Source organism: Rhinolophus hipposideros (assembly GCF_964194185.1).
Source record: "Rhinolophus hipposideros genome assembly, chromosome: 6".
NCBI classification, from domain to species: domain Eukaryota; kingdom Metazoa; phylum Chordata; class Mammalia; order Chiroptera; family Rhinolophidae; genus Rhinolophus; species Rhinolophus hipposideros.
The window spans coordinates 9,804,653-9,831,943 of NC_138052.1; the positions used below are offsets into that span (position 1 = coordinate 9,804,653).

At 41.1% G+C, this 27,291-nt stretch overlaps 1 protein-coding gene across 2 annotated transcripts in view; it reads right to left on the minus strand.

Annotated features, from left to right (window-relative positions):
* The window catches only part of CFAP221 (cilia and flagella associated protein 221), a 126,549-nt gene that overhangs the window by 54,372 nt on the left and 44,886 nt on the right, over nt 1-27,291 (minus strand). For both annotated transcript variants that reach the window (XM_081052840.1, XM_081052839.1), the window contains exons 9-17: nt 23,768-23,888; nt 23,573-23,684; nt 23,272-23,380; nt 14,213-14,300; nt 8,749-8,838; nt 7,309-7,407; nt 4,207-4,312; nt 2,783-2,916; nt 615-695 (exon numbers count right to left, since the gene is read on the minus strand). In XM_081052840.1, coding sequence (XP_080908966.1) covers nt 615-695; nt 2,783-2,916; nt 4,207-4,312; nt 7,309-7,407; nt 8,749-8,838; nt 14,213-14,300; nt 23,272-23,380; nt 23,573-23,684; nt 23,768-23,888 — 940 coding nt within the window. The remainder of the gene's footprint in view (nt 1-614; nt 696-2,782; nt 2,917-4,206; nt 4,313-7,308; nt 7,408-8,748; nt 8,839-14,212; nt 14,301-23,271; nt 23,381-23,572; nt 23,685-23,767; nt 23,889-27,291) is intronic.

Consider the following 27,291-nt stretch of genomic DNA (forward strand, 5'->3'; position numbering starts at 1 on the left):
ATCACATGGTGGCAACTGTTGGTTTGACCAGCTCTGGAGAGAATAGTGCCAGCGCCAAGCTCTGTGCAGGGTTCCAGCACGCAGGAGTATTCACAGTTACTGGTACTGGTACATTCCTGTACCATGTGGCTTAAGTGCAGGAATACCCCAAACACTGGTTTGCCAGTTTAAAACATTTATATTTAAAAAAATAGAAGTGCTCATAGACTTCAACAAAGGCTCACTAACTTTGTTCACTTCATCTTGTGTTTTTTTTCTTAAAGTTCCTAATATATTAGGTTGGTGCAAAAGTAATTGCGGTTTAAAAGGTTAAAAATAATTGTAAAAATTGCAATTACTTTTGCACCAACCTCATGTGTAGTTCAGGGAGCCTCATGTATGCAGAATATATGGTCCATCCACAGAATGAGGATCCTGGTTCCCATAAACCACATTAGGAAAAAAGACTGTTATACCTCACACATACCATTACATCACAGGACAAAAACGTACACGGTATGGTACACAGAATAATCCGTCATAGAACAAACTAATAAAATAATGCAATTCAAATTCAAGAGTATTTCGTTCCGTCTATAAGAAACCTGATTAAAATACCATATGGCGGGTCTGACCTGCAGCTTGAGGAAGGAATGACTGTGCTTGACTTGAATTTCCACAGGTTTGATTGGGACTGGTCCAAGGCCATCAGGAGCCTGCAATGTGAAAATTCAAAAAATTAACACATAGTAACACTGAGCAAAAGTGGCTGTGCTTCTATTTCCACACGTCTTGAACATCAAGTAAACAGCTGTATTCTTAAAGTAGCCCTCCCCACAAGCACAGTTGTTACTGGATGTGTGGGGCCTTGAGGCAGTGTTGGTCACCCCTCCTACTTGTCTCTTCGTGTGTGTGATTCTCTCTCATTTTCTTCTGTTGTGGATGATACCAGGTGCCACCCAGAATCCTCTTTAGGCTGGAAGGTTTTATTCCCCAGCTGCTAGGAGTCCTGTTCATACAAACACCTCTCAGGGGTCAGCCCCCTTCAGGATGTGCCCTGGCTGACGGGAGCTGCCTCACTCAAGGTTGTGCGCCCCTCTGAGGGCAGCCCACCTCCAAGGACAGGATGAAGCACAGGTGTGAAGGCTGGTCCTCTCACACTCTTGTCCTGGCATCGGCGCTGCTCATGAGTTTAGCTGAGGCCTTGGTCAAAAAGTCCTGCTTCTCTCTCTGTCCACTTCCGCTCCCGCCGCCTCCCTCCCACAGGTGCTAACCCCCAAAGCACTACGTAATAAACTACCTGCGTGCTGATGGGCCTCAGATAACCGGAGAGCCTGGAACAGCGCCTGCCATGTGAGGAGCACTCAGTAAACACTCTATTTCCCCAAATCTAAGACACCGCAATTTAGTATGATGCAGTACTAATATGCCATCAGTTACAAGACATTTCCCAATTTTGAAGATGCTAAATATTGAAAAAGTGATCTCAGACTTGAAGAAATAGGGTAGTCATGGAATGAATTACAAAATTCTTTATAGACAGGAATGCTAAGCAGTCTGTTTTTCATCAACCTTGAGCAGCCACGTCTTTCAGAACTGACGAAAGCACCAAGTTAAATATATAAGCTCCAAACTATTCAAAAAGAATGAGAAGGGCTCCATAGCAGTGGTGATTTCTTTCATCCCATCCACCCCATCAATTACTGAGTATCAGATGTTTACTGTTGCATGAAAATCACAGATTTATTATTTCCTAGGAAGTAAATAGTCTAGTCTTTTAAGTAATTTAATTATCTAATACAGAAAACACATGGAATTTCTAAAGACACTCCTGTAATTCTTGAGTAGATTAACCTGCAATACTTAATACGTGTTATAGGATGTGAATGTCAAGTTTATTCTTTGAAATTAAAACATTTTTTTTGCACGCGCACTTTCAATATCAATTTAAACACACTTTTTATTGCTAACTATGTGAACTTGGGAAACATTTTGCTACTGGCTATGTGCCCTTATGTCAGCTTCCTCCTCATCTGTAAGGTGAGAAATGTAGCACAGAGATTTGTTGAAGTTTAAATGAACTGATACAGCTGAAGTATTTAAGACACTGCCCGACGCATGGTAAATGCAATGTAAGGGCTATTATTTTTATTATAATGCTATTATTTTTATTATATTGTGCCCATAAAGCAAGAAGGATAAACTGTCACACCTCTTGCCAGAGAGAGAGAAAGAGAGAAAGAGAGAGAGAGAGAGAGAGAGAGAGAGAGAGACAGAGACAGAGACAGAGACAGAGACAGAGGGAGACAGAGAGAGACAGAGACAGAGACAGAGAGAAACAGAGAGAGAGAGAATTATGAGTATAATGCGTTAGATTTTTGGACTCTGGGCCATCCTTTGCTGGCCCGTCCATTTGCTCATGCAGCAAAGAGCTCAGCTGAGCAGGGCCTGCCTCCCTAGGCCAGGCCAGTTCTCTGTCTGGTTTCTCTGTCTGCCCTTCTGCTCTCAGGCTCGACTCCCGGGTAGTCAAGTGGGGCTCTGTGCTCTTGCCGGGCTCCAGGTTTGGCAGGACCCAGCCCAGGCTATCCGGAAGCTCTGCACAGGTATTTCAGGTGCCAGATAGGGAACAGTAGGTAACCCTGGTTTCCTATTGGTCACAATTCTCTGGGCATACATAGGTCTCCCTTCGGAGTCTCTTAGGAGGAAACAAAGGGACTGATACTGGGGCAGGGCTTGTCTCGGTATCTGCCTGATGGCCGTCTGATCATGCCTGGCCCCCACCCCACCACCCAGTAGCACCCACCAACTCGTCGGAGGCCTGGGGAGGAATGTGGGAAGGGAAGGCGAAGGGCAGCACTTGACTGGGCGACACGGAGAACCGGCAGGAATAATCATCTTGACTGGTCTTCAGCGGTTGGAATTTGGAGGGATTCTTGTCTATAAGGGAAAAACAAAACAGCACTTTTGGGGGGTTCTTAAGGTGTTTTATGTGACACCACCATCTTCAGTTGTGTATTTCCCACACACCATTTAGGGGGTCTGTGCCACATGCCATTTCAAAAAGAGTATCTACGTATGTATGTATATAGTCCCATTTTTAGTATCCACTTTGTTCTGTACCTCAACTTCTTCTCCAATTGTTTTAAAATATTGTTTTATTTTTACTTCCAAAAAGTTGCTGCTCAAGGAGGACAGGGAAGCCTGAGCCAGGCTCAGGAGCTGGGGCTCGGGAAGAGAGGAAGGGTCTGAAAGGATCAGCATCTGCCTGCGGGTCTGCGTATGAGCCACAGATCGGAAATACATATTTTGGGAAAAGCTGGTGGTATGGCTGTTGGGCTTCCAGAAGCTACTGAGAGTGGGCCTCTCACAGCCCCAGTCAAGCTGAGGATCAGAGGATTAGAATTCCTTTAAATAGGAGGGTAATATGAGATAAAAGCTTTATGTGCAAATGCTAGGGTAAGATAACACCAGGTCCAGCCAATCATGGACGAGGATAAGTGCCGACTGTCTTAGTCTCTCTGCTGATGAGAGAGAAGCGAGGGCACAAAAGAGGAGCGTGAACCACGGCCAGACTTCACAGACATTACAACTTAGATCGGTCAGCCATGTGTATTATCAACTGGGCAGGTATTTCAGCCAAAGCAGGTGTGGAGGTCTGCTCTATGTCACGTGGTAGATTGAATAACGGCCCCCCACGATGTCTATGTTCTATTCCCCAGAACCTGTGACTATGTCACCTTGCATGGTGAAAGGGACTTTGCGGATGTGACTAAGGATTTGGAGAGAGGCAGAGGGTCCTGGCTTCTCCAGGTGGGCCAGTGTAATCACAGGATCCCTATCCGAGGGAGGTGGAAGGGTTCGAGATAGAGAAGACGTGATGACTGAAGCAGGAGGGCAGAGTGACCGGAGGAGCTGGCCGCACGCCAAGCCACGCAGGCAGTCTCCGGAAGCTGGAAAAGCCAGGACACATTCTCCACAGGAGCCTCTGCAAGGGACCAGCCCTGCTGACATCCTGATTTTAGATTTCTGACCTCTAGAACTGCGAGATAATAAATTTGTGTTGTTTGAAGACACTAGTTTATGGTGATTGGTTACAGCACCCATAGAAAATAAATATCTGTGATTTATGAAAATTTTGTATTTCCACACAGCTAACTTCATTATAGAGAAAGCTCGTGTTCAAAGGACTACTGGTCAAAGCTTCTGTACTTCCCAACTGTAGCTTACCTCGCGTTACCAATTGTCTTCCATCGCTGAGCCTTCTGACGACGGTCTCTCTGTCCATGTCATGAATAGCGTCCAGCATTTTGAGTAATCGTTGATGAACCATGACCTGGAATTAGAAAGAATAATGATTTCCAATGATTAATTGGCACATGCTTATTTTGGCATTCAATTTAATTCACTTTCTGCAACCACAGCCAAGGACTAATGCCACGGTCCTAAGTCAGAATTCACCAGGAGAGGAGAGGAACATGCTGCCCTAGACCGAGGTCACAGGGACTTCAAGGTCAGGGCAATGTCAACCTGCCTGATACAAAAAAAGGCCAAGTTGTCATCTAGCCTTGTCCCACCCAATTTACGAGACCCAGTTTTCTCATATTTTCAGAGAGGAAAGAAAGACTATTGCTACATTCTTTTTATTTTCATTGTATTTGAGTAGCACTCTTCCTGCTGTGTTATTTTTGGAGTCGAAGGACAAACTAAATGGACCATTCTGTAGAAATAGAGCTGTGGGTCATGGGCAATGCTCACTGTACATCACTGCGCTTTGCATTCAGAGCAAATGCTACTGGAAGTGAGTCTACTTGTGCACAGAGCTGCAGCTGAAGGGACATTCCATGAATAACACTGCTTTCCATCCCGTAAAGGACTTTTCCATTTAACAGATATTATGAAGTGGCTATTTTGTGGCCAGTTCTGTGCAAGGTACTGGAGATGCAGCGGAGACAAACAAATGTCAGCTTGCGCGGAGCTGATGTTCCAAGGCGGCGTGGGTGGAGTGGATGCCAGTAACACGTAAACAAATAAACAAGGTAAATACTATGAAGAAAATAAGAGAGTCAAATGCACGAGAGCATGACTCAGGGGCTAGGAAGGGGCGGCCTGGCATTTATACAAGGAGAACTAGGGAAGAACTTTCTGAGAGGGTGAGGTTTGATCTGAGACTTAAATGATGAGGAGACCATGACCTTGGGAAGAGGTTCCTGAGCAGAGGAACCAGCAAGTACAAAGATCCTGATTCAGGCACAAATGAGACTTATTGAAGGGACAGGGAGAAATGTAGTATGGTCTTGTAGCCTTGATAAAAATTGTGCATTGGATTCCAATCGTAATGGGAAGCCTGGGGAGGGTCTTGCCAGGAAGAGGTACCATCTTTCAGCTTTCATCCCATCTTTCAGTGGGATCCTACTCTGGCTGCTGCCTGGGGACGGGAAGCAGGGACGCCTGCTGCAGGCTTTTAGGCAGGAGGTGACAGAGCTGTGACTGAGCTGGGGAGATGGCAGGAAGTCATTAGACTGGGAACATACTGTTCTGAATTGACAGTACTTGCAGGGGTGTGTGAGGAAAAGAATGAGACCTCACTCAGAGCAAAGCACATAACTGCTGACAATACAATACGTTTCTTACCCTGGTGGGCATGTTTCACTAGTGGGAAGCCAGCCCGGCCCGTGACTTGCTGTTGTTTGCCCACTGGTGACAGCTGTGCTATTCTCCCTCGGAGCACAGTTTTGTGCTGCCTCTTTCTGCCTCTTTCTTCCCCACACCGAGCATTCTGTGGCCACTCAGTTCTGCACATATACAGAGCCCACCAGACAAAACCTGAGCAGGGACTCTGGTTCTCTAGAGCCTTGGAGGTCAGTGAGTAGGTCACCAGTGAAACAAGCTCTGTCCCTCTTTGCTAGACTGTCATCAGTCCAGGCCTAAAGCACTGCTTGAAAGATAACCTGTACCACAAACTTTTAGTCCCTTCTACACATTCACTCATTTTATTTTCACACTAACCCTACGAGGCAGGTCTTACTGTTATCCTCAGGTGCAGGTGAAGAAACTAAGGCATGGAGGTTCTGCAACTTGTCCAGGATCAGAAAGCTATAAGAAGTAGCATCAAGAATTATGGGCAGGCAACCTGGTTCCAGAGTTCAAGTCTTAACCATTGCTGTCCCCTGCTTGAGGAGTGGCTCTGCCCCTGGCTCCCAAGGAAGCCACACTCAAGTAGAATGAGACGCAAGCGGCACCCAGAGCTAAAGCTTACAAGGACTATTTCTTGGAGGAAAGGTAGACTTGAGTTGGCCCAAAGGACAGGTGTGGACAGATGGAGGGGAGCTGGGATAGCCTGTCAGTTGAAGAGCAGAGCAGAAACACGGGGTCGGAGTAGGGAACGAGCTGGTGTGTTTGAAAGCTGAGGACTGGACAACGTAGAGACAGGGGTAGCTGGATTGGTGTGGCTGCAGCCAGACCAGGGAGCCACTTTCTGCCCTTTATTGGCATTAGAGGCCAAGAAGTTTTCATTTGATCCCGATCACAGGAAGCCACATTAGCAATGTGCTGGGTGGAAACCCAGTGTGAGGGCAAAGAAGCCACAGCAGTGAGATGACACATCTTGACAGGGAAGCCATAAGCCTGAAGTTAGAGACAAGATCCCACAGGACTTCTCAGTTATTCTCTCTAGAAATCACTGATCAACATCACACTGTTGTAGAGCTACCAGGTAACCTAGCAATTGTTCTCCCAGGGTTATGTCCCCAAGAGAACTGAAAACATGTCTACAAATTTGCACACAAATGTTCACAGCATCATTATTCATAATAGACAAAAAGTGACAACAACCCAAATGTTTTCCAGTTGATGAATGGTAAACAAAATGTGGTCTATCCATACAATGAGGCAATATTCAGCCATAAAAAGGAATGAAGTACTGATACATGCTATAACATGGGTGAACCTTGAAAACACACTCAGGGAAAGAAGCCAGTTACAAAAGGCCAGGTATTGTATAATTCCATTTATATGAAATGTCCGGAACAGACAAATCCATAGAAACAGAGAGTAGATTAGCGGTTGCCAGGGCCTGGGGGATGGAGTGTGCCTGCTAATGGAAACCAGGTTTCTTTTTGTGGTGATAAAAATGTTCTAAAATTAGACAGTTGTGATGGTTGTACAACTCTGTGACTATACTAAAAACTACTGAATTGTACACTTTACAAGAGTGAATTTTATAGTGTGTGAATTATATCTCAATAAAGCTGCTATAAAAAAACTCATTGTTTGATTTCCTTGTGCTGAGGACTAAACAAGTTAAAATTTCAATCTGGTGCTGAGACTTACCTTGCGTGCTACTTGTTGAAACCGTCTTTGGGCCCTGAACCTATTGACCCAAGTACTATTCGTGAGTGGATCAAAATTAGGATGAAATTCCTTGATTTTCTGTGAACATAAAACATAGGCACATCTTTGATTTAAATTTTAAAGCATTTAACACAAATATTTTAGAGTTTGAGACCAACTCTAGTTATTACTTATTTGTTCTGCCATATATTATAATAAGCAATTATGAAGCACTTTGAGTGTACATGGCATTATAGGGAACATGTCTTGGGTTGGGGGCCAAAAGTGGAAGCTTTAGGTTTTAAGAAATTTACAGTTTAGTTAAGGGGCACAAGCAAACTCATGCGACCCTGAGGAAGAAGAAAAGGTCACACAGATCTTAGTCCCATGTGCAGGGTGCTTGGCACTGCCTCCAGAATGGGAAGGAGCAGACTAGATGGTGCCCGGTGGAGAACGGCTGCTTTGCTCAGCCCTGCCCCCCCAGCACCAGCAAGTGCCTGCATGTGGTGGGCACAAGTGTGCGCAGATCCTGGGGACGTACTGAGGCCAGACAGAGCCTCAGGCCATGTAGATTCTTGAACAGGGAAGCAATATGAAGAAACAGGCATCAGAAATAAATGAGTGTCACATTAGCACAAGCAGTGGGTTGGAGAGGAGAGGGAGGAAGGGCAGATACACAAACAAACAACCTGTTGGATTACTTGGGGTCAGACATGAAGGGTGGACTTTGAGATGGCCTTGTGGGAAAGCTACTGGTAAGACTGGTGGCCGGATTAAACGTGAGGAAGAAAAAAGAGGTAAAAATAACACAGATGTAGCAAACCCAGACAAGAAAAGTGAGAATGATGGAGGGGGGGAGATTAGGAAGAAATTGTTCATTGTTGAGATTAGAAGTTGGGGTTTAACTTGAATATCACATGACTGCAGATATTCAGGTGGAGGGGCTACTACTCCCATTTTACCTTTGAGGAACACTGAGGCACTAAGGCTCAGAGGGCTTTCCCCAAGTCCCAAATCAGTGGTACAGCTGGGACCAGAACTCTGGCTTCTGACTTCCTGTCTTGTTTCTTTCCTACCAAGGGGAGGGTCAAGGAACAGAGGCCCAGGGACCCCCCCCCCTCCACCCCCTAAGGACCTGCAGAAAGGGGCATGGAGAGCAAAGGAAAACAGAAAACGAAACCAAGAAGGAGAAAGTAGAGAGCTGGGAAGGAGAAGTCAAAACATGTAATGCCATTAATTTCAAGGGGAACATTAATTACGAGTTTTGGTGCTTTACTTGAGAATATGTAGTGAAAAAAACCCTCTGAAAACGTAAGCATACTAAGAATTAAATATCTCTTGCTAAAAGGATTGCTTTAAAATTGTCTAGCATTTTAAGAGTAAGCATTTAAAAATAAGAGGTGCCAATAATTACATTCCAAATAAAGGAAAGTTACCCACTTCTTCTAGATTGTGAACAACCCGTTTGTGGTTAACTTCTGTCTTCAGTCGCTGAAATTCCTCATCCAAAACAGGATCTCCTCTATCCAGCTGAGTTTTTAAATCATGAAAATATAAAATTGAATACAAATGCACATAACTTTTATTTCTCTTTCAAACTGCTAGAAACCGTTATGCAATTGGTCAAACCCGCCCAAGAAGTTTCTGTTGGGAGTGGTGGCGACAGAAGTAGGTTAAAATGATCATTATAATTATACTCACTGTTTAAACATAGGGAGTTTTTAACAGAAGCACAAACCCAAATACCTTCTTTTTGTAACTAGGAGAGAGTGTCTGGAAATCATTTCCAAGGCGTTTAGAAGTCAACAAAAAGACTTTAGGAAACCGAGTTTTCATTTAACAGAAATGTAACGTGCCAGTGATGTTTTAAGATTCTCAGAGCTGATTAACCGTTTTAACAAAGGCACATGACGCCCCCTCCTTTCCTGGGTGGTGGAGGTTGACGGGGTCTGCCCCTTTCCTGCACCCCAGGCTGTTCCCCTTCCAATGCCTGCTTCCTCAGTACCTCAGAGCTCTCTTTCCTATTCCCCATGAGCCGTGGGTCACTTCCAGGGAAGGCTGGCTGGGCTTGGATAAATGTCTACACATGCCTGCTTCCATAGAAAAGAGGACCACACACACTGTAAAAACTTGTTCGGTTTTGCTTATCTGTGGTTTTTATTATTTGTTTGTTGGGTAACTTCCAAAACTACCTTGGCTCTTAGGTATACTGTTCACAATCATTTTTCAAGACTTAATGAGAAGAAATCTATTCTGATCACCACATCACCACCCTATTCAGAAGTAAGGGTTGTATTATTGTCACCAGGTGGTCAGCTGTCGAGCTCTGATTTGCACGTGTCGGGAAGTTGAGTTTGAGATTATGGACCTTAGGCCCAAAATACAGGTTTTGGGGGAAGAGACCCAGACCCCCACCACCACGAAAAGTAAAATAAAACAGGCAATTAAAAGGAGGGACTGGCAAACAGGCTGTTAGCTAGAAGAAAGAGGAGGTAAATTCCTATGTCTTATTAAGACTGCTTATTTATGATGAACATTTCAGTGTTTAGTATCATCGATCATCTCCCCTGAGTAAAAAAGCTCATCGTGCTCAATGGTTTGTGCCACCAGCTATGAGGCCAACTCCCTCGACTCTTTTTCTCTCTTTTTCAAGCCTTTCTGCCATATACCTTGGGCCTCCAGGTGTGCCTCACCACTGGGTCACCTGCCAGGATTCAGCAGCCACATGAAATGTCCTGGGCACACACACAGGGTCCCTGTAACACTTGCTCTCCAACTACACTGGGGCATCAGGGTGGCCTGCTCATCCTTCTACTCGTCCTGGGATTGATAGTAAGGATGCGGCAGCTCCTTTCCTGCTCTCTCCGTATCTTCTGAAAGCCTCTCTCCAGTCCCTGTTCCCCAGCGTCTGCAGCTGGCCTTGCTTCCTGTATCGTCCAGAAAGATAAGGCTGCGTGCCCCTGTCAGCAGCTCTGTCTGCATGCAAACCTGATGATACCACCGTCCTTCTTTACTCGGCCTTCTCCAGTCCTTCCTCCTGTTCAAAGACAATCTTTCCCTCTGACCATGGCCTCCTCCCAAGCTTCTTCAACCTTTTCCTCTGCGATGGCTCCGTGCCCTCAGCCATGCTCAAGTCTTCCAAATAAAAACCCCTTCCTGAATCAACATAGTTAAAATGGCCATATAACCCAAAGCCATATACAGATTTAATGCAATCCCCATTAAAATCCCAATGGCATTTTTTAAAGAAATAGAACAAAAAATCATCAGATTTGTTTGGAACCACAAAAGACCCCGAATAGCCAAAGCAATATTAAAAAAAAGAACAATACTGGAGGTATCTCACTCCCTGATTTTTGCTTGTACTACAGGGCTACAATAATCAAAACAGCTTGGTATTGGCGGAAAAACAGACACATAGACCAATGGAATAGAATTGAGAATCCAGAAATAAAACCACATAAATATGGACAGATAATTTTTGACAAAGAAGCTAAAAACATACAATGGAGGAAAGACAGCCTCTTCAATAAATGGTGCTGGCAGAATTGGATAGCCACGTGCAAAAGAATGAAACTGGACTGCTATCTGTCACCATGTACGAAAATTAATTCAAAATGTATCAAAGACTTAAGCATAAGACCTGACACAATAAACTGCATTGAAGAAAACATAGGTACTAAACTTATGGACCTTGGGTTCAAAGAGCATTTTATGAATCTGACTCCAAAGGCAATGGAAGTAAAAACTAAAATAAACGAATGGGATTATATGAAACTGAAAAGCTTCTGCACAGCAAAAGAAACTATTGACAAAATAATGAGGCAACCAACTGAATGGGAGAAGATTTTTGCAAACAGTGCCTCCGATAAGGGGCTAATATCCAAAATATACAAGGAACTCATGAAGCTCAACAACAAAAAAACAAACAACCCAATTGAAAAATGGACAGAGGACCTGAAGAGACATTTCTCCAAAGAGGATATAAAAATGGCAAATAGACATATGAAAAAATGCTCAACATCACTAAGCATCAGAGAAATGCAAATGAAAACCACAATGAGATATCACCTCACCCCAGTCAGAATGGCTTTCATCAACAAGACAAATAGTAACAAGTGTTGGAGAGGCTGTGGAGAAAAAGGAACCCTCATACACTGTTGGTGGGAATGCAGACTGGTGCAGCCGCTATGGAAGGCAGTGTGGAGGTTTCTCAAGAAATTACGAATAGAATTACGATATGACCCAGCAATCGCTCTCCTGGGTATCTACCCAAAAAATCTGAAAGCATTTCTCTATAGAGACACGTGTACTCCAATGTTCATTGCAGCTTTGTTTACGGTGGCCAAGACATGGAAACAACCAAAATGTCCTTCAATAGATGAATGGATAAAGAAGTTGTGGTATATATACACAATGGAATACTATTCCACGTTAAGGAAAGATGATATAGGAGCATTTGTGACAACATGGATGGATCTTGAGAGTATAATGCTAAGTGAAATAAGTCAGACAAACAAAGCAGAGAACCCTATGATTTCACTGATATGTGGTATATAAACCAGAAAGAACAAGAGAAACAAATGAGAAACAAAAATTCATAGACACAGACAATAGTTTAGTGGTTACCAGAGGGTAAAGGGGGTGGGGGGGTGGGTGATGAGGGTAAAGGCGATAAAATACATGGCGATGGAAGGAGAACTGACTCTGGGTGGTGAACACACAATGGGATTTATAGATGATGTAATACAGAATTGTACACCTGAAATGTATGTAACTTTATACTAACAATTGTCACCCCAGTAAACTTTAATTGAAAAGAAAAAGAATGCATTTTGGAATAAGAAAATAAAATAAGTAATTGCAAAAACCTCAATTACTTTTGTACCCACAGAATATTCACTTTCCCCAGGGCACCGCACTTGTTCTGTGGTCTCATTCTCTACTCTCTGATGTTCATCTCCAAATCACTGTCTCCAGCTTAAACTTGTTCCTTCAGCTGCCACCTGGAGATCACCCCAGATGTAACACGTCCCAAATTAAACTTTTCACCTTCCCCTTAAGCCAGCTTTTCTTCCATACTTGAGATCTCATTTAAAACCACCAGCCTGCACCCAAGCTGGAAACCAAGGAACCATGGTATCTTCTCCTTTTCCTTACCCCTCATTTCCAATTTCTCTACAGGTTCCAGCTCTGTCACTGCCCTCAGCACCTCCTACAGCATATCTCAATGTTTCTGTGCTCCTTCGGGACAGTGACCTTCTTGAGGGCAGAGACCGGGGCTCATTCACTAGCACAGAGTCTTACACACAATGGGCATTCGTAAGTGCACTTGCCGGACAAATAAATGGTTGGGTTTGTCTGTCAACCAAATGCTGGCAAATACAGCCTTAACTCTCATGTCGACCCGGCTGAGGCACGTCTATGTCACGGGCATCTCGAAAACATCTCGAAAGTATTCCACTGTGGGGTTGGCAGAAAACACTTGATGTTTTGATTTTAAAATCATGTGCAAAATATCTGGACAACACACCCAACTAAATTTAAATGCCAATCTAATATGTGCCTTTCCTAAATGCTAAGATTTCCTGATGTAATAATTTTATATTCTTTTGTTTGTCTTATGAAAGATAAAAAAGGACAAATGTATTCAAATATCCAATTGGGAGTCCAAATCTAGGAAGAAAAATATATTCTGTATGAGAAATATACTCATATCTGACAGGACACATGTCTTCTCCCAATTCCTCCTACTGAGTTCTGCCACTGTGTGTAGCACTAAGTGTAGGAACCTTCTACTTCTAAGCTTAAATATGTGTGTTATGACTGAATAGTGAGTGTCCCTCAAAAATTCATATGTTGAAATCCTAACCCTTAGTCAGGAGACACAATTCTTCAGGAGGTGATCGAGTTAAAACGAGGTCATTGGAGTGGGCCCTAATCCAATGTGACGGGTGTCCTTATAAGAGGAGGAAATTTGGACACAGAAGACAATGTGAAGGCACTGGGAAAGCCATCTACAAGCCACGGAGAGAGACTTCAGGGGGAACCAACCCTGCCAACACCTGGAACTTGGCCTTCCAGCCTCCAGAACTGTGAGAGAATGTATTTGTTATTGAAGCCACCCAGTCTGTGACATTTTGTGGCGGCAGGCCCAGCTGACTAATACAGTCAGTGATGATTCCACAAGTCCTACCGATCAAGTCCAAGCCCCTGTGTCATGGAGCTCCAGCTGAGTCCTATCTCCTCTGGCCCGTGTGTCCTGTGTTTCAGCCCCTATGGACCTGTCCCCAGTGTTCTCTTCCCCTGCCCTGCAAGTAACAGTCTCATGCCACAGAGAGCAGAGGGGTGTTGTACAGTTCCACAGCTCCCATCTCTACTCTCCCCTCCCTGAACCTACAGGTGTTGCCTTGGTAACTCAGATGTGGCCCTCTCCCTCAACCCGTTTTCTCCTCTCTGCTCAGCCCCTTTGCGTGTTTAGATCTGGCTCTGGCGTGGCTCCCGGTCACTGTCTTTGGGTCTCTTACCTTCATGCTCTGCAGATCACGGGACAGGTGTACCGCACACCCAGAATTCCAGCCCAGGTTTGAGGCATTCCCTCCCGCTCAACTGAATGCCTTTGTCCTCTTTACGACTTTTCAAAATTATACCATGTCTTCCAGGAAGCTTTCCAATTAGATGAGTTCTCTCTCCTCTCTGGCTTCTGAATCCCCCCAATACTTAGTAGAGGTCTCTTGTGACACACAACCAGCCTTGGTTTATAGTTGACAATTAACTTGTCGTCAGCCTCCTCCCCTTCCAACTTAACTATAATATTTCTTTCTCCGGATATGGCATCTTGCATATAGTAAAAATTCAAAATAGTTTGTGAAATAAATGATATCAAATTAGCAGTCATTCTGACCTTGTATTTGGTGTTTATTCTTTGCCACTCTTTAGCAAGGTCTTTTCTAAATTTAAAAGACACAGGATCTTTACCAAGGTGCACCTGCCTGGGGAGAAAAAAAAACAACTTACAGAACCTATCAGAAAACGATAGTCAATTTCAGAATGGTGTTTCTTGCCCATACTCTATGACTGAAAAGGGATGGTGAGATATTGGAGGAGACATGATGGGGAAGACAAGTTATAGAGACTCCAGCAACATAACTAAGATGAATAATCTGTTCCACAAAATTAAGCTTATTCTCTAGTGATACATGCTGAAATATTTATGAATAAAAAAATCTGGCTGCTCAACATCATCAGTCATTAGGGAAATGCAAATCAAACTACAGTGCTATACCACTTCACACACTCTAGGATGGATACTATGATAATGATGATTTTGATGATGATGGTGATAACAAAGGAAAATAACAGAGATTGCCAAGGATGTGGAGAAAATGGAACACTTGAACAGTTCTGAAGGGAATATAAAATGGTTCGGCCATGGTAGAAAACAGTTTGGTGGCTCCACAAAAAGTTAAAGAATTACCACATGACCAAGCAATTCTACTCCTAGGCACCTGCCCAAGAGAACTGAAAAGATATGTTCATAAAAAATCTTGTCTATAAATGTTCATAGCGACATTATTCACAATCGCCAAAAAGTGGGAACCACCCAAATGTCCATCAACTAATGAATGGATAAACAAAATGTAGTATGTCCATACAGTGGAATATTATTCAGCCATAAAAAGGAATTAAGTCCTGATAGAGGCTATGACACAGATGAGCCTTGGAAACATGTTAAGTAAAAGAAGCCAGTTACAAAAGGCCATATATTGTGTGATTCCATTTCATGAAAGGTTCCAGAATAGGCAAATCTATAGAAATAGAAAGTAGATTAGTGTTTCACAGGGGCTGGGGGAGAGTAGAATGAATGGGAGTGACTGCTAAATGGGTATGGGGTTTCTTTTTGGAGTGATGCAAATGTTCTGGAATTAAGTTGACGGCTACACAACACTGTAAATATACCTAAAACCTCTGTATTGTACACTTCAACATTATTAAAATGGTGAATTTATATTTTGTAAATTTTATTGCACTTTTAAGAACTCTGGTATATAATTATCGTGAAAACTATATATTTTTTAAATTAAAGTTTATTGGGGTGACAATTATTAGTAAAGTTACATAGATTTCAGGTGTACAATTCTGTATTACATCATCTATAAATCACATGGTATGTTCACCACCCAGAGTCAGTTCTCCTTCCATCACCATGTATTTGATCCCCCTTTACCCTCAGCTACTACGCCCCACCCCCCTTAACCTCTGGTAACCACTAAACTATTGTCTGTGTCTATGAGTTTTTGTTTCTCATTTGTTTGCCTTGTTCTTTTGTTGTTTTTGGTTTATATACCACATATCAGTGAAATCATAGGGTTCTCTGCTTTTTCTGTCTGACTTATTTCGCTTAGCATTATACTCTCAAGATCCATCCATATTGTCACAAATGGTCCTATTTCATCTTTTCTTACCACTGAATAGTATTCCATTGTGTATATATCCCACAATTTCTTTATCCATTCATCTATCAAAGACATTGTGGTTCTTTCCATGTCTTGGCCAATGTAAATAAAACTGCAGTGAACATGGGAGCACACGTGTTTTTGTGGATAAATGTTTAGAGATTTTTTGGGTAGATACCCAACAAAGGGACTGCTGGGTCATATGGTAATTCTATTTGAATGTTTTGAGGAACCTCCACACTGCCTTCCATAGTAGCTGCACCAGTCTGCATTCCCACCAACAGTGTATGAGGGTTCCTTTTTCTCCACAGCCTCTCCAACACTTGTTACTATTTGTCTTGTTGATGATAGCCATTCTGACTGGGGTGAGGTGAAATCTCATTGATTTTTATTTGCATTTCTCTGATGCTTAGTGATGTTGAGCATTTTTTCATATGTCTATTTGCCATTTGTATGTCCTCTTTGGAGAAATGTCTCTTCAGGTCCTCTGCCCATTTTTCAATTGGGCTGTTTTTGTTGTTGTTGTTGAGTTTCATGAGTTCCTTGTTTATTTTGGATATTAGCCCCTTATCGGAGACACTGTTTGCAAAAATCTTCTCCCATTCAGCTGGTTGCCTCTTTATTTTGTCGATGGTTTCTTTTGCTTTGCAGAAGCTTTTAAGTTTCATACAGTCCCATTCATTTATTTTAGCTTTTACTTCCATTGCCTTTGGAGTCAAATTCATAAAATGCTCTTTGAACCCAAGGTACATAAGTTTAGTACTTATGTTTTCTTCTATGCAGTTTATTGTGTCAGGTCTTATGCTTAAGTCTTTGATCCATTTTGAATTAGTTTTGGTACATGGTGACAGATAGCAGTCCAGTTTCATTCTTTTGCACGTGGCTATCCAATTTTCCCAGCACCATTTATTGAAGAGGCTGTCTTTCCTCCACTGTATGTTTTTAGCTTCTTTGTCACAAAATTATCTGTCCATATTTATGTGGTTTTATTTCTGGATTCTCAATTCTATTCCATTGGTCTGTTTGTTTTTCTGCCAACACCATGCTGTTTTGATTATTGTAGCCCTGCAGTACAAGCTAAAGTCAGGGAGTGCGATACCTCCAGTATTGTTCTTTTTTCTTAAGATTGCTTTGGCTATTTAGGGTCTTTTGTGGTTTCAAACAAATCTGATGATTTTTTTGTTCCATTTCTTTAAAAAATGCCATTGGGATTTTGATGGGAATTGCATTAATTCTGTATATTGCTTTGGGTAATATGGCCATTTTAACTATGTTGATTCTTCCAATCCATGAGCACGAAATGTCTTTCCATTTCTTTGTGTCTTCTTCAATTTCTTTCAAAAATGTCTTATAGTTTTCAGCATATAGGTCTTACACATCCTTAAGTTTATTCCTAGGTATTTTATTATTTTTGCTGCAATTGCAAAGGGAATTGTTTTTTGTATTTCTTTTTCTGAGATTTCATTGTTAGTATATAGGAATGCAATGGACTTTTGTACGTTGATTTTGTAGCCAGCAACTTACTGCATTCGTTGATTGTTTCTAATAGCTTTTTGGTGCAGTCTTTAGGGTTTTCTATGTATAGCATGATGTCATCTGCAAAGAGTGATAATTTCACTTCTTCATTCCCAATTTGGATGCCTTTTATTTCTTTCTCTTGCCTGATTGCTCTGGGAAGGACTTCCAACACTATGTTGAAAAGCAGAGGTGATAAGGGACAGCCCTGTCGTGTTCCTGAATGTAGAGCAAAGGGCTTCAGTTTTTCACCGTTGATTATGAGATTAGCTGAGGGTTTGTCATATATGGCCTTTATTATGTTAAGGTATTTTCTTTCTATACCTATTTTATTAAGTGTTTTAATCATAAATGGATGTTGTGTCTTGTCAAATGCTGTTTCTACATCAATTGATATAATCATGTGATTTTTGTCCTTTATTTTGTTTATGTGATGTTATCACATTGATGTATTTGCATATGTTGAACCATCCTTGTGCCCCTGGGATGAACACCACTTGGTCGTGAGGAATAATCTTTATAATGCATTTTTGCATTCGATTTACTAGAATTTTGTGTAAGATTTTTGCATCTGTATTCATCAGAGATATTGGTCTTAGTTCTCTTTTTTTGTGTTGTCCTTACCAGGTTTTGGTATCAGGGTAATGTTGGCCTCATAAAATGAGTTACGGAGTACTGTCTCTTCTTCAATTTTTTGGAAGAGTTTGAGCAGGATTGGTATAAGATCCTCTTTGAAGGTTTGGTAGAATTCACTAGTGAAGCCATCTGGTCCCAGACTTTTGCTTTTGGGAAGGTTTTGGATGACTGATTCAATTTCGTTACTGGTGATCAGTCTTTTTAGATTTTCCAGTTCTTTTTGGTTCAGCAAAGGAAGGTTATATATTTCTAAGAACTTGTCCATTTCTTCTAGGTTATTGAATTTGGTGGTATATAGTCCTTCATAGTATTCTTGGATAATCCTTTGTGTTTCTGTGGTGTCCATGATAACTTCCCCTTTTTCATTTCTTATTTTGTTAATTAGTGTCTTCTCTCTTTTTATCTTAGTGAGCCTAGCCAAGGGTTTGTCAATTTTGTTAATCTTTTCAGAGAACCTGCTCTTTGTCACATTAATTTTTTCTATTGTCTTTTTGTTCTCTATTTTGTTTAGGTCTGTTCTGATTTTTATTATTTCCTTTTTGCTACTGACCTTGGGTTTCATTTGTTCTTCTTTTTCTTGTTCTTTAAGGTGTAACGTGAGGTTATTTATTTGGGTTTTTTTCTTGTTTCTTGAGATAGGCCTGTAATGATATAAATTTCCCTCTTAAAACTTCTTTCACTGCATCTCCAAAATTTTGGTAGGATGTATTTTAATTGTCATTTGTTTCTATGTATCTTTGATCTCTCCTCTAATGTCTTCTTTCACCCGGTCGTTCTTTAAAAGTATGTTGTTTAATCTTCTTGTATTTGTGGTTTTTCCTGCTTTCTTTTTGCAGTTGATATCCAATTTCAAAGCCTTGTGATCAGAGAATATGCTTGGGATGATTTCAATCTTCTTAAATTTGCTGAGGTTAGTTTTATGTCCCAATATATGGTCTATCATTGAGAATGTTCCATGTACACTAGAAAAGAATGTATAGCCTGATGTTTTAGGATGAAGTGCTCTATATATGTCAATTATGTCCATTTCATCTAATGTGTCATTTAGGGCTGCTATTTCATTGTTTATTTTCTGTTTGGATGATCTATCCATAGCTGTCAATGATGTATTTAAGTCCCCTAGTATAATTGTGTTTTGGTCAATTTCTCCCTTTACTTTTATTAATAGTTGCTTGGTACATTTTGGTGCTCCCTGATTGGGGCAATAAATATTGATGACTGTTATGTCTTCTTGTTGTATAGTCCCCTTTACCATTATGAAATGCCCATCTTTGTCTCTTGTTACCTCTTTCACCCTGACGTCTGTTTCATCTGATATCAGTATAGCTACACCTGATTTTCTCTGGATACCATTTGCTTGGAGTGTCAATTTCCACCCTTTCACTTTGAGTCTATGCTTGTCCTTGCAGCTGAGATGCATCTCTTTGAGACAGCATATGATTGGGTTTAGTTTTTTGATCCAATCTGCTACTCTGTGCCTTTTTATTGGTGAGTTCATGCCACTTACATTTAGGGTGATTATTGATATGTGAGGATTTCCTATCATTCTATCTTTAATTTTCTTGTAAGACTGTGTCTCCATTGTTTCTTTACATTTTTGTTGTTGTATATTATTTCTGTGTGGTGGTATTCTATGATGTTCCCCTCTGTTTCTTCTTTTATTACAGTATATATTTTAGTTCTGGATTTTTTTTGAGTGTTTACCATTAAGTTTATGTAAAAGAAAGTTTGATATTTAGAGTATTTCATTTTCTTCAGCATGCCTACTTTCTCCATTCCCATATTTTGGTTCAGGCCTTTACTCTCCCCCTTTCTGTGTTTTGGTTGCCACAAATGGTCCCTGTTGATGGTGGTCAAATAACCTCCTTTAGTATTTCTTGTAGTGCAGGTCGTGTATTAGAAAATTCCCTCAGCTTCTGTATGTCTGGAAAGGTCTTTATTCCTCCTTCATATCTAAAGAAGATCTTTGCTGGATATATTATTCTTGGCTCATAATTTCTCTCTTTCAATAGTTTGAAAATTTGGTTCCACTACCTCCTAGCTTTTAGAGTTTCTGCTGAGAAATCTGATGATAATCTAAAGGGCTCTCCTTTGTAGGTTACCGTCTTCTTTTCCCTGGCTGCCTTGAGGATTCTTTCTTTGTCTTTGATTTTTGACAGCTTCAATACAATGAGCCTTGGAAAAGGCCTGTTGGGGTTGAGGTAATTAGGTGTTCTATTTGCTTCTTGGATTTGAGGATCCAATTCTTTCCACAAGTTTGGAAAGTTCTCATCGACTATTTGTTTGAATATACCCTCTGTTCCCTTCTCTCTTTCTTCTCCTTCTGGTATGCCCATTATTCTTATATTGGCCTTTCTGATGGAGTCAGAAAGTTCTTGTAGAGTTCTTTCATTTCTTTTAAGTCTCTTTCTTCTTCCTTCCGTGTCATTTCCAGGTTTCTATCTTGGATGTCACTGATTCTTTCCTCCATCTGGTCAACTCTACTACCTAAGCTGGCTATTTCATTCTTCTTTTCTTCCATTGAGTTCTTAATCTCCAGAAATTCCCTTTGGTTCTTTTAAAAATTTCAATGTCTTTAGTAAAATGTTCATGTTGTTCTTTGTTTGTTTTTCTGAGTTTATTTAACTGCCTTTCTGAGTCTTTTTGCATCTCTTTGAGTTTTTTTCAGAAGTGCAATGTTGAATTCTCTGTCATTTAAGTCACATATTTCCATATCTCTAAGTTCATTTTCTGGAGACTTTCTACTTTCTTTCTCACCTGTCTTGTTGCCTTGGTTATTCATGGCAATTAAAGATTTATTGTTTCTCTTCCTATATATCTATAGGAGGGGGTTCTTCAACAGGTTGATAGGAAGAGTTCTTTTGTTTTCCAGTACGTGTTCGTAGAATGTTTTATTTTCTCTCTGACTGCAGCCCGTTTTTCTCTCTCACACTGTAGTGTTGTTTTCTCTGCACCATTCCAGCTTCTTACACAATGGGGTGATTCCCTGGAAGGCGGGCTTCTCCTCAGTTAACCGTTCACCTGGGTAATATGGTGCCGCGTCAGTGTGGGTATGTGAAGAGCTTTTGAAGTTCCAAAGCTCTTCCTGTATCAGATTCAGAGCCGTGTGTTTCAGCAGTTCTGTTTACTGCTGCAGGGATCCGCCCAGATAGGTGGGGCCAGCGGCAGGGTGAGTTGTGAGATTTGGTCCAGAGCAATGGCGGCGACCACCACCATAGCCAGTCCTGCTTCCACAGCTCCCTCCCCTTTGCCAGAACGAGTTGGGCTGTGAATCTGTATCTCCAGACCACAGGTCTCAGAACTGCAAATATTCTGTTCTTTGGTCTGACACTGCTACTGTTCCCCTTCTAGCACTGGGCGGGGGGGAAGGGGGGGCAGGGTGAGCTCCGGGAGGGTAGGGAGGGGGCGGCTAGTCTCAGTGCCTAAGGCTTCCGTTCTCTGCTCCGCAGTGAGGCCTTAAACCACCGTTTTCAGCCTTCTTCCCTCAGTCTTTTCTCCGAGGTCTCTGCTGTGAGCGTTGGGTTCAGCCCTGTTATATGCTGCCTCCTCCGCCCTGTGGGCCATAAGCGGAGCCCTAGCAGTCCGAGTTCCTCCCTCTCCTGCAGCTGCGGTAGTTCTGGGATGCAGCGAGCTCGGAGCACTAAGCTGGGTCTGCGTCTTGCGCCTGCGTGGCTCCGTATCTGCACTTCTCCCTTCCCTCTTTCCCCACTAATGCAATTTTCCCACCTTTAGGTGAATTCAGTAGTGAATTCAGAGTAGACTCTTCATGTTGCCTGCCTGCTGTGCAGGGAGTCCTTTGTGGAGTTACAGTTTTTCAATTTGTTGTAAATTCCAGGGGAGATTTCCAGAGGCTCACCTCACACTGCCATTCTGATGATGTCTCCGAACTATAGTTTTAAAAGGGATGGAGGGCGTCTAGAGAACTGTTTTAGATTACAGGTGACTAAAGAGACATGAAAACTAAATACAAATTGTATGATCTTTGATTGGACCCTGGATTCCTCCTCTCCAAAAATAAAAAACCCAGGTATATAGGAAATTAATAGGATAACTGGGTAGATTTGCATATAGACTGATTATTATAATATTATTGTATCAATGTTAAATTCCTCATAAGTGATTATGGCAATGTTGAAGAATGTCCTTGTTTTTAGGAGCTACATGCTAAAGACTTTATGAGTAAAGCTTCATGATGCCTGCAACTTACTTTTAAATGGTTCAGGAAAAAATGTGTGTGTGTGTGCATGCACACGCGTGTGTGTGTGTGTGTGTGTGTGTGTACAAATGGGAAGTATATGTGGCATAATATTAATAATTGATGAACCTACGTCAAGTGTCTATGACTGTTACTGGCAGGTTTAAAGTCTTTCAACAAAAAAATTGAAAGAAAATATTAAGTAACCAACACAACATTCAAGATTGAATTTAGGATGTGATTTCAAGTATGTTACAAAGCATAGAAGGAAAGAAACACACCAGTGTTAACAGTGGTCATTGCATCATAGTGATTATTTTTCCTTCCCTATACTTTACAAAAAATAGTTTTCAGGTTTTCTATCATGATAATGTGTCGTTTTTTATAATAGGGAAAGAGTATTTAAAAAAACGATCTTCAGTTACTTGGCATACTTCTTATTCTACTGAGAACAGACCCTGTCTACAGACTTAAGCTGAAGCAAAAGGTTATTTTCATGAGAAACAAAGGCACCTGGCCCCACCCTGCCCCCCATGCAAGCAGGGTAGCAGGGTGCATGGACGAAGTGGTCTCTCAAAGACCCTTTCCAGGAGTCTCTTTTTTATCTCAATTTAAGGGTTTCTAAAGTTTCCTTTAGCTGCATCTGTATATGTGGGTATGCCTGGTACGAGCTGGTAAAAAATTGTGAAAAGGGCTCCATTTTGATTGCAGGAGCACAAGGCAGAAGACTCACATCTGACTTTTAAAACCTCCATCAGTAGCCTCCCACACCCCAGCTTGCACTGCTGGGCTCCCCAGAAGGCCCCTGGGGCATATAGCCCAGGGCGCAGACGGCTCCTAGTAGGGTGAGATTTGGGGAGTCTGGGCAGTGAGGGGGTGCTGGCAGCAGTGGCCAGCAGGGAGCAGTGTCCCAGCTTCTCCCACAGTTCATTCTGGTTCTGTCTGGCCACTGTCTGGTCCCACTTAGGAAAGAGTATAGTTCGGTCACATTTATTCCTAATAGAAATTTCTTTCTGAAGTAGTGGGTCCAGAAGAGGGGGGGAGAATAATCAAGTTTCAAAGAGCATGAAAAGTTATGACATTTCATTGTGTCTCATATAAAAAAGCCATCACCAAAAACCATGTCCTGTTACTTGACACAAATAATTGCTCAATATTTACCACTTCAGATGATTTTCAGTCTCTTCACAAATGTCCTGTCTGACTTTCTGTTCAAAGAGTGCTTCCTTCATCTGTCTTGTTTTTGAAATCTCATTGCCTTGGTCCAAAACTGAGGGCAGGAGCAAACACTGATTATACTAGTAATCAAATCAGAATCATTTGCCAAGAGAAAAACACATTTCTAATGGCAAAACTTAACAATGATCTGAGTTTTGCTGTTGTTCATACATAACAAACACCACAAATAACAATTCTTTCATATTCTGCCCAGGTGCTGATTTATGGTGGATTAACTGGTTACCTTCTCTTAGCTCTTTTATCTTCAGTTTTCCTGGTTCTTGGTTTAAAACAGTTGCCACAGCAAATGGATTTGATAAATCTACTGGAAATCTCAAGTTCTGATATTCAATTTCCTGGAACCAAATCAGAAGGAAAAATTCACTATTTTGCTTCTTTCTCACTCCTCTGATCATGGCTGGCATGATGTTCACTTTACCTTAATTTTTGCAGGTTTTGACTTTGCTGGCAGTTGCTGAAAACGTATCCGTGTCATTGCCTTTTCTGAAGGAATGTCTACTTTCTTAGAAAGAGTATTTAACATTTTAAATTCTTCTAATCTATAATTTAAGACAGATATTAAATTAGTATATAGTCCAACAACTCAAGGTTCCTATTTTTATCTTTCTGATAACACCATGATTTATAGCCCATTAATTAGTATATCTAAACTGAAAATCAATCGATGTGCTAAAATAGTGGTCTACTAAAATAAACGTAATGTTAGTATACCAGAAAAGAATCATTTATATCAAAATAACTAACCAATGGCTATGTTCCCTTCCATTCTCAAAAAACGTAACAAGTGGAAAATACGCATGCCGAAAATCACTCGAATGGTCTAGCATAATTCATTTCTAGGCTGTTGGTTTTCAACAGCTAAATTTAAATGTACTACATTTAAAAAAATCTTCCATTGGTTTATCTTTTTTTAAGTTTATTGGGGTGACAATTGTTAGTAAAATTACATAAATTTCAGGTGTACAATTCTGTATTACATCATCTATAAATCCCATTGTGTGTTCACCTCCCAGAGTCAGTTCTCCTTCCATCACCATATATTTAATCCCCTTTACCCTCATCTACCACCTCCCGCCCCTCTTACCATCTGGTAACCACTAAACTATTGTCTGTGTCTATGAGTTTTTGTTTCTCATTTGTTTGCCTTGTTCTTTTGTTGTGTTTGGTTTATATACCACACATCAGTGAAATCATATGGTTCTCTGCTTTTTCTGTCTGACTTATTTCACTTAGCATTATACTCTCAAGACCCATCCATGTGGTCACAAATGGTCCTATTTCATCTTTTCTTACTGCCGAATAGTATTCCATTGTGTATATATCCCACAACTTTTTTATCCATTCATCTATCGAAGGACATTGTGGTTCTTTCCATGTCTTGGCCACCGTAAATAAACCTGAAGTGAACATGGAGCACACGTGTCTTTATGGATAAATGTTTTTAGATTTTTTGGGTAGATACACAGCAGAGGGATTACTGGGTCATATGGTAATTCTATTTGTAATTTTTTGAGGAACCTCCACAACTGCCTTCCATAACGACTGCACCAGTAAGCACTCCCACCGACAGTGTATGAGAGTTCCTTTTTCTCCACAGCCTCTCCAACACTTGTTACTATTTGTCTTGTTGATGATAGCCATTCTGAATGAGGTGAGGTGATATCTCATTGTGGTTTTTATTTGCATTTCTCTGATGTTTAGTGATGTTGAGCATTTTTTCATATGTCTATTTGCCATTTGTATGTCCTCTTTGGACAAATGTCCCTTTAGGTCCTCTGCCCATTTTTCAATTGGGTTGTTTGTTTTTTTGTTGCTGAGTTGCACGAGTTCCTTGTATATTTTGGATATCAGCCCCTTTTCGGAGGCACTGTTTGCAAAAATCTTCTCCCATTCAGTTGGTTGCCTCTTTATTTTGTTGATGGTTTCTTTTGCTGTGCAGAAGCTTTTAAGTTTGATACAATCCAATTTGTTTATTTTAGCTTTTACTTCCATTACCTTTGGAGTCAAATTCATAAAATGCTCTTTGAAGCCAAGGTCCATAAGTTTAGTACCTATGTTTTCTTCTATGCAGTTTATTGTGTCAGGTCTTATGCTTAAGTCTTTGATCCATTTTGAATTAATTTTGGTACATGGTGACAGATAACAGTCCAGTTTCATTCTTTTGCACGTGGCTTTCCAATTCTCCCAGCACCATTTATTGAAGAGGCTGTCTTTTCTCCATTGTATGTTTTTTGCTTCTGTGTCAAAAATTATCTGTCCATATTTATGTGGCTTTTACTTCTGGGTTCTCTATTCTACTCCATTGGTCTACATGTCTGTCTTTCTGCCAATACCATGCTGTTTTGATTATTGTTGCCCTGGAGTACAAGCTAAAGTCAGGGAGTGCGATACCTCCAGTATTGTTCTTTTTTCTTAAGATTGCTTTGGCTATTCGGGGTCTTTTGTGGTTCCAAACAAATCTGATGATTTTTTGTTCCATTTCTTTAAAAAATGCCATTGGGATTTTGATAGGGATTGCATTAAATCTGTATATTGCTTTGGGTAATATTTCCATTTTAACTATGTTGATTCTTCCAATCCATGAGCACGAAATGTCTTTCCATTTCTTTGTGTCTTCTTCAATTTCTTTTAAAAATGTCTTATAGTTTTGAGCATATAGGTCTTTCACATCCTTGGTTTAGTTTATTCCTAGGTATTCTATTCTTTTTGCTGCAGTTGCAAAGGAATTGTTTTTTGTATTTCTTTTTCTGAGATTTCATTGTTAGTATATAGGAATGCAATGGACTTTTGTATGTAATTGATTTATCTTCCTAGTTAAAAAAACAATGATTATACCTGCCGTTTGTAGTAAGATCTTTCAAAAAGTGATTCAGACTAACGTTTGAGATCTTTACTGTAACTGCAAACTGCCTTTGGACATATGTAGGTACAGAGAGTACCACTAACATGCCTATAGAAGCTATTCAAGTTATTCAAGTATTATAAGATGTAGTGGAACTACGTTATGTTCATAAGTGTTACCTACATAGCATTTCTTTAAGCAAGAATATCTGAACTCTTGGTTTACTGGATTACATATGCCCACGATATTGCAGACATGAGATATGCTAACATTCATTCATTCTGACAGTCAATGTGTATTTGCTGAGCATCTGTGGAACAGGCCCCAGTATACGTCACCGGCAGCATGCCTGCAATCTCGTATTTATTACCACTTATGTAAGAGTGGCCTGAAAGGTCCGTGGCAGGGAGGATATGTCATCTGGTGAGACACATACTGACGGACCTGCTGTGATATGTGGGGATCGGGTGCTTGGTTAAGGGATAAGCTGTGGCCCAGCCTCCACATCTCAACAGAGCTCTGACATCACCTCTGCTGTAAATATTGGGAAACAACAAAACAAAAAATTTGAGGTTGTTGAAAAACAGTCTCCCTAAGAAATCTGATTGCTAGTGTCGGCAACAAAAATGAAGGGGTCTAATAAAGAGATAAATGAAAGGGTTACACGTGGAATTTGGCTATGCCAGTTCGGGACATGAATAAGTCTATCACACATCAATTCTGAAACAAAAAAAGCAACCTGTGAAACATTCAGAGAACACTGGAGCCAGGAGAATTTGTCTTCCTTCATGGTGGAACTCATTTGTTATAGGTCTATGTGCAGTCTGGGGAGACATAGCCCTTGAAAACATCTAGAGTGTGCTAAATACGATATTAAACTCCAGTTGGGAAACCAAAACACAATAATTTAGAAATGGTATGTGTCTGCATTTGTATGGTGCTTCTGCCCTACAATGCTCTCGTGAAGTTAAGAACATGTCTATGGAAGGATATAGAAGTAAAAATCCCACTCACGTGATGTCTGTAAGGAAGCTATTTACACATTGCAGCACTTGACATGAGATTGCGAACAGCATTGTGCTCAGCCAGTTATCCGACAC